At 42.7% G+C, this 8,121-nt stretch overlaps 1 protein-coding gene across 3 annotated transcripts in view; it reads left to right on the forward strand.

Moving 5' to 3' along the window:
- Window positions 1-8,121, forward strand: part of Fam214a (family with sequence similarity 214 member A) — a 77,342-nt gene that overhangs the window by 63,318 nt on the left and 5,903 nt on the right. For all 3 annotated transcript variants that reach the window (XM_021173437.2, XM_021173436.2, XM_029482023.1), the window contains 3 exons: window positions 776-934; window positions 5,426-5,494; window positions 7,509-7,705. In XM_021173437.2, the coding sequence (XP_021029096.1) occupies window positions 776-934; window positions 5,426-5,494; window positions 7,509-7,705 (425 nt within the window). The remainder of the gene's footprint in view (window positions 1-775; window positions 935-5,425; window positions 5,495-7,508; window positions 7,706-8,121) is intronic.

The following is an 8,121-nucleotide window of genomic DNA, read 5'->3' on the forward strand; positions in this document are numbered from 1 at the left end:
AGAGACAGGGTGCTCAGGAGTGAGCACCACGTGGATGGACAGGGTTTCTTCACCTTTTTTTTCAGCTAAACTAAATAAAATTCCATATATTATACAACAGCATCTTTTAAAAACAGAAGTAGTCATTTTCCAAGATGACAAATGTTTGGCTTAACTTTCTAACAGGACTTCTATATGTGGCCTCTGTCGAGACCTAGCACCTTCCAGTGGGCTTTCTCAGGGGCAGATATCTTCTCTGGTGGAGCTTTTCTTTTCAAATATGTCCTATTATATAACCTAGGCCAGCTTGGAAATGACTACATAGTCCAGGCTAGCCTTGAAATCACAGCAGTCCTTTTGCCTCTGATACCCAAGTGCTGATGAGGTTCGAGTCCCTGTGCCCAGCAGAGAGCGTATTTTCCACTCACAAAGATAAATAGCATAGCAAGCGATTAGATCTAACAAACGGCAATGTTCCAAGAGGATCCAGTGGTATCTGAGTGGGTGAGAGGAGGTGTTGGGTAGGATCTAGTAGAAGCTGGTTGAAGGCAGAGGTGAGTTCAGGTCAGGTAAGAAACACGTCTCCTGTAATAACCAGCATTTCTGTGTCACTCAGACTTCCAAGTGGCTGGCTACTCAGTACACTCCTGCCTCAGCCCTGTTGGACAGTGGTTTACAGACACATGCTACCACAGGACCTGGAAAACATAGTCAAGTAGTTCCCTAAGTAGGAAGTGAAATTAACGTGCTACATTTTCTACCTTTTCAAAGCACATGTTGTCGTCTTGTCTTCCAGGAATCGGTTCTGAACTATCGTTTAGACCCCCTCGGCATAGTCGATGGCTTTACGGCTGAGGTGGGAGCCAGTGGGACTTTCTGCCCAACGCACTTGACTCTGCCAGTGGAAGTGTCGTTCTACAGTGTTTCGGATGATAATGCTCCCTCGCCTTACATGGCAAGTACTTTTGTCTTTTCTGCAAGAATCAGCCAGCTTAGTATTTCACATCTCTGCTTCTGTTTTGCCCTTGAAAGTGTGAAGCTGTTCCTAAGAGAAAGTTTTAAAAACTGAATACAGACCAGTAAGCCAAAATGCTGCTCCAAGACCTTTTTCTCAGCTGGCTCAGACTACAGGTGACCTGCTTTGCACTTGAAAAGGTTGCTGAAATTTTACCCATTTTTACATAACTGACTAGTGACTGACATAATCAGTCTATCTTGCTAAGTTCACACAAATTCCCCAGTGCTTACTGTATACTCAATACCAAATGGCTGCCTCCTCGCGTGGTTCTTATGTCAGTGGGGACTTGGGGCAACCTGAAGCCCCTCCACCACACCTCCCTCCCCCGCTTTTTGATCCTGAGGTTCTAGAGAGTGTGAGCTATTTCTGATCACACCAGTGTCTCTCTCTCAGTGGAGAGCAGGAGAGCTTCTGTGAGTGAGAAGACAGTCTTGAGCCTGAGGTCTTGTAAATTTGAGGTTCCCATTTTCTACTGCAGGGGAGTCTGGGTGATACAAGCCTCAGCCTGCAGAAGTGCCTCTGCACACTGGAGTATGTGTAAACACTCCTTCAAAATACAAAGGAGAGGTTTGTAGTGATGCTGTAAAGTGCAGAGTCACAGTTAGTCTCACTGTGAGAAGCAGAGATGCATACAGGCCTAGACCTGCATCCCTGACTTAGCACCTGCCCAATGGCTTCCTTTCTCCTGCCTTCAGGCATTCTAAGAACATTAGTGACAATGTCTTTTGTTAAGAATAAAAGCTGTGAAAAGGGATTTCTGCATACCTGACAGGACTAGAAGCTGTACTTTCTAGGGAGCTAAATATGGCCACCTCAATGGTGTCCTGGTTTGTCAAGGGGGCTAGTTTAGGTTAACTCCAGTTTTAAGGTGAAATTTTGGTTCAGGGCCTGGGTAGTGTTTCATACCTTTGGTAGACAAGCCTAGTCTAATGGGAACTTTGAAAGGAAAGGGTTAACTCAGCCTACTAAATTGTTAGGTTCTCCTGGGAACTCTGAAAGGATACTGGAAGGGGATAACTCAGCCTACTGAATTGTTAGGTTCTCCTTCTAAGGAGGCCTGCCTTAGTGGGGTTGAGGCTAGCCTGGGCTATGTAGTAAGTTCTGGAAGCACCTTGTCCACAGAGGATAATCCTATCTCAAAAACCAAAAACAACAGTCAATGCCACCTGCCTTTTCCATTACAATGATCTTCCCACTATCATATTTTCCCCTATGTCTGTTTATTTGGTAGGAATGGGTTCTCTTTGCTAGTGGCTCACTCCAAACCTCACACCGCAAATCTTTCCTAAAATTTGTTCTATATTTTGTTGGTTTAGTCTGCTTTCAAAGGGACTGACCATATTTTGTTAGCTGGGACTGATTGTTTTGTTAGATCAAGCACATCGTAGACCATCAGAGGTAATGCACCTTTGTGGTACCTAATACATTTTAGGACAGAAAATTCTTTGTGGTGGGATTTTGTATCGAACAATTCTTGAAAAATTAATTCTTCATTTTGGAGTCAGCAGTAAGAATGTTCTCCAAGAACCACACCACAGCACTCAGCTACACAGGAACTGTGTCTCAGAGAAAACAGCTGTCATGGTGGTGAGGTCAGGCTAGGCCTGTTATGGGCTCATGACTGGCTAGGAGTGGTTTCCTGCTGTTTGTAATTAGTCAAATCGAGGCCTGCTGGTTTTAGTTTTCCATCTACTATTCCATACTAGTTTTTGTTGTTGTTAGTTGTATTTTTTGACATGGGGTCCATGTCAGCCAGTCTGACTGACCTCACAACCTGTCTGCCTCTACATATCAAGTGCTGGGATTACTGGAGTGTCACTGTACCCAGACATTCACATTCTTTATCATCTAATAATTTGGGGATTTTTTGGTGTTAGGATTCTGCCAAATTTAGTTCACCTTTACCTTACTATTACAAATATGCCAGAGGACATGTTTCATTACATTAAACGAAGTTTTCTTAGGTACGGATATGGATATGCTGGCCCATGAAGTGAATTGAGTAATATTAATCAAATCCCAGCTTTCCAGTGCTACAACTGGTCTTAGATTATTTAGAAATTGTTGTTTGGAAGCTGAAGAGAGGGCTCAAAGAGTATTTGCTACTCTTCCAGAGGACTCAAGTGCCCTGTGCCACCTGTGCCCAGCACCCACACTGGGCAGCTCACAACACTCTATGATTCTAGTTCCAGGGGATCCAGTGCCCTCTCTTAGCCTCCAAGGGCACTTATACTCAGATTCAAATACCCACACAAACACACACACAGTTTAAAGGAAGAAAAAAGTGATTATACTGGAGTGCTGCCCTAAACTTAAAAGACCTTTCAAAAATCTGCAGTCACTGTGAACTTAATCACTGTTATCATTATGATCTAAAAGCTATCAGAATTGTACGTTAGAGAAAGAAACAGTCACAGTCATAGTTGTCATCGTCCTGGCTCTCTCTTCTTTGTATGGGAAGGAGGTTGGGGGGGAAAGACAATAACTCCTGGCCCTACCAGTGCGATTATAAAATAGCTATCACTTTGATATGCTCTGCTTGTTCTTTCTGGATTCAGAAAGGAGTGTGTTTTTCATGTACCTGTGCACACTTCTTCTACTTGAAAAGTGGTGTGCGTATGCCTCAGTGAATACTCTGAGCACACTGTGAGGAATTATTGCTGCATTGCCAAGGTGTAAGGCTAACGTTCATGCTCTGTGTGTGAAGTTAGGATCGTGTGTTAAAGCAGGGCTCTCTCGCCACCTTGGTCCATTGCTTTTTACCTCCCAGCCCAGGTCCCATGTCACCTAGTGCAGCAGTCCTATGTTACACTTACCTTGAGACTCCTGTTTTCGATATGTGATAATGGAGTCATGAGTCCACACTTACTCTACTTAACTGCTGTAACTACTGGGAGGAAAGAATCCCTCAAGAAAGTAGACATGGACAGCATCCGAAAGCACCACCTGTGGCCACTCCCTCACCCTGGTTATTGGGAAGCTTTTTGCACATCCAACTGACTTATTTTTTTCACATTTATTCTTTCTTCCCCATTGTTTGGACTTTGCAGAAAAACTGCTGCTTGTACTTGAGGTTTTCTTAAACTTTGCTGTACAAATGATATCATCAGGGAAGTCCTGTGGTTGAAAGGCAGGATCTATTTGCTAGATCTGGAGAGTGGCCAGGCAGACTGATCTAACAGAATCGTGTGTGTGTGTGTGTGTGTGTGTGTGTGTGTGTGTGTGTGTGTGTGATGCTGTGTCTACCCCTCTGAGTACTAGACTAAGTGGAGGACCTTCAGCGTCTGTTTTAGGTTTAGCTAGTGAGATGACTACAGTTCACCTTTGACCTCTCCCCAGAGCTCAGCTCTTAGACCTTCAAGCTAGTGTTGCTCTTGTTTAGAGCCAATTCTAAGTCTAAGATTCCTTACCAAGTAAACAGCTAAAAGGCAATACCCCTGGGTGTGGTCCATCACAGCTGTGATCCCAACATTTGAGAGGCTAAGGCAGGGGGATTTTCATGAGTTCCAGCCCAGTCTTGGCTGCATAGCAAGGCTCTGTGTAGACAAAGAACTAAAGGAAATAGAAATAATTTGGGTATGATGACACTCGCTGTGTAATCCCAGCACTTGAGAAGCAGAAGCTTCAAGCAATAGACGTTCAAGGCCACCGTTGGCAACATAGTAAGTTTGTATCCGGCCTGAATACATAAGACTTTGTGTGGAAAAAAAAATGGAAAAATATAAAATAAAAAAAATACTCAAATAGCACCTTAAAAAGATCCAGATTCCGGCACAGCTGCTTCTGTAGCAGCATTCCCTCCTGGAAAACAGTTGTATGGCTGCTTTGTGCAGAGCAGGCAGCTTGGTGGTAAACCTTCATTTTTCATACTTGCTTTGAACATCTCTTCTGCTAGAAATTCATCAGGCTGGAACCCAGATTTCCAACCCCACTTAGTTGCTGTCTTAATTCTTTTCTTCTGTCTTTCATCAGAAATTCAGATGTGTAAGTTGACTCACTAACTGAAGAATTCCTTCATTTGGGGCCCCAAATTAGACATACTTTTCCATACTCCATGATCAATCATTTCTTTGCTTCTTCATGCCCCCTCCCTCATTAGATAACAGAACTAATCTATAGCCCTGCTTTATTGATTTCCTTATGGCTAGGAAACCTGACCCTTGCTGTGTCTCAGTGGGCAATTCCAAGCAGAGTGGCCGTAATGCTGTAACGCTGTATGCTGCTTGTTGCAACATGTCCAGGAAGAGCAGCAGCGAATGGTTTCTTTAGAAGGGGGAGTCCCACCGCTTCATACTCGCAGAATGTAGCTCTTAATGCAATCTGAATGTTTTTCCTTAGAAATAGGTTACTGAATTGTACGATAAACATGTGTTCTTACTTTCGCCTGTTATATATGTATGCACTCAATTTGTCTTCTTTTGTTTCAAGGGTGTGATTACTTTAGAGTCCCTTGGTAAAAGGGGTTATCGAGTACCTCCTTCAGGAACGATACAAGTGGTATGTGTTTTATAGCCTACAATTGCAATAATCATTCTCTCACACATATAGAACTTAGCCCTTTCTCCTGCTACTGCTGCTGCAACAACCTTGGTAAGTAACAGTGGGCTGCAGCTTGGTTTGGAGTTGCCATGCTCTGCCCCAGGAATGAGCATTTTGGGGGCCTCCATTAAAAGAAAAGATTAATAAGCTAATAGACATGAATGCCTTAGACAAATAATATGAACCATTTAAATGATTTAAACTGAGCTATTTTCAATATATTTAGGTCCTGACCAATACCTTCTATTAAATATTAAGCGATATTGAGATTGATCTGTTTCAAAGGAGACCCTAAAATACTGTATTGCTTTGGTCGGAAAACCTGGGAAACAAGATGTTAATACTAATGGAATGATTTCTAAAGCTGACTCAGTGCAATCTGAGAGGTGTCGGGGCAGAGAAGGTGGTATGCCTTCAACTGTTGTCATCTAGCTTGGCCTAAGGAAACCTCTTCTTACCAGGGCAGACCTGTATGACCCAGGATAACACTGCCAGTCCTCAGTCGGCTTCAGATTTTGCAGACTGGAAGGATCTGGCTGTTGCTGGCTGTTTGCACTCAGCCTCTGGTCCAGCCCGGAAGGCTTTCTGATCCCTGTGACCTCAAGGGGTCAGCCCATCTGTCAGTTGGGTTGCACCTTATCAAGTCTGACTCAGCTCTGCCCCACCTGCATGCTTATCTGGCATCTCACAAGAGTGAGCAGTCGTGAGCAGTGTGCGTGTGCACCACAGAAGAGTGGCTGCCTATTAAAATGTGATTTCTCTATCCCAGACATTTTTTTAAAGCTAAGGAGCGATCCTTGTCCATTCTCTAGCCCGTGGCTGTAGAACCCATGAGGTGTGTGGACCACTAGAGTGCTAGCTATGAGCTGCCCTAGTAATAAGCCACTGGCCTAGAAAGAGAAGTCCACCTCTGAGTGGCCCGTTTTAAGCACGCTTTTATTCTTCACGTGGTCTGACGTCCTGGGTCTGCTTTGTACTTCTTGACTGTATCAGCCTTGATCTTAGCACGTGCTAGGTTGTAAACTTGGATCATAATGCTGGTGTATTTCTCATTTTGATTCAGTGAGTGATGTCCGGTCCCTGGGACGAGCTTCTCAAAGCCTGGCACCAAGTTACCGATTGATGTGTTGGTAATTTGGTTAAAGTCAGTTCAGCAGCTTGGGTTTTTAATTTAAAAATGTGTATTTTTTTTTAAAAATTACATTTTTTTTCAGTTATTTATAGCCAAGTAACAATTGACTTACTCCAGTCTTCTCTGAGAATACATATTCCGATCTGTAATGATAGCGGTGATTTGTAAAGCCTGATCGTTTGTGAGTGATTCCGAGTGTAAAAGCTTAGTGTTGTTACAGACTGTGGGTCTAATGAGTGAGAGTGAGCTTTATTTATTTATTTATTTCCTGATCCTGAAACTTTTTCAATAAAGTCCCCCCTTGAACATTTATAGCAATTTTACAGTAAGTAGTTTAAAACAGTTTCTCTAAAATTCTAGTTTTGCTGAGCTTATATTTTTTATTTTAAAAATCACAATCTGTTAAAATGTAAGAGAAATTAAAATTCTACCTTGAGAATTTGCGGTTGATATCACCAGTGAAGCTAATGTTTGAAATAACAGAACTAGCATATCCTAATGCAAAAGACATCATGAAGAGTGTACTATGCTTAAACGAGCAGAACAATTTCTGAAAATCGGAACAATGAGAAAAATGTATGCTATTTGCTATTAATATGAAATGTGTGATGAAAAATCTTAGTTTATTACAAGATTTTTTTTTCTTATTGTCATATAAGAAATGAGGTTGAATCTCTGAAAGTATTGAATATTACTTTTTAGCTGTTAATGTTAGCTTCTGAATGGAATCTATTGAGCAGAATTAAGTTACTAAAGAGCCTGTTTAATTACTGGGAAGGTATTCTGCACCATATATACAAATCACTCTTTTGAAGAATAACCCTTGTGTTGTTTCTTCAGACCTTATTCAATCCCAATAAGACTGTGGTGAAGATGTTTGTAGTCGTGTATGACCTACGAGGCATGCCAGCCAATCACCAGACATTCCTGAGACAGAGGACGTTCTCAGTTCCTGTTAAACAGGAGATGAAGAGAAGTATTAACCAAGAGAACATCCAGCACACGGCACAGTTACTACGCTACCTCATACACCTGAGGTAATGTCTCAGATCAATAGGAAAGTACCTTACTTGAGGACACCACAAGAGGGCATCAGATCCCACTATAGACAGCTGTGAGCTTCCCTGTGGGTTTTGGCAATTGAACCCAGGACCTCTGAAACCAGTGCTCTAAAGCTCTGAGCCAGTGCTCTAAACCTCTGAACCATCTCTCCAGCCCACTAGACTTGCTTTGTAAGGGAACTTTTTTTTTTCAGTTTGCAAAAAAAAATTTTATTAGGTATTTTCTTCATTTACTTTGCAAATGCTATCCCAAAAGTCCCCCTCCCCCCCTCCACTCCCCTACCCACCCACTCCCACTTCTTGGCCCTGGCGTTCCCCCATACGGAGGCATATAAAGTTTGCAAGACCAAGGGGCCTCTCTTCCCAATGATGGCCGACTAGGCCATCTTCTG

Source organism: Mus caroli, chromosome 9, assembly GCF_900094665.2.
Source record: "Mus caroli chromosome 9, CAROLI_EIJ_v1.1, whole genome shotgun sequence".
Classification (NCBI taxonomy): domain Eukaryota; kingdom Metazoa; phylum Chordata; class Mammalia; order Rodentia; family Muridae; genus Mus; species Mus caroli.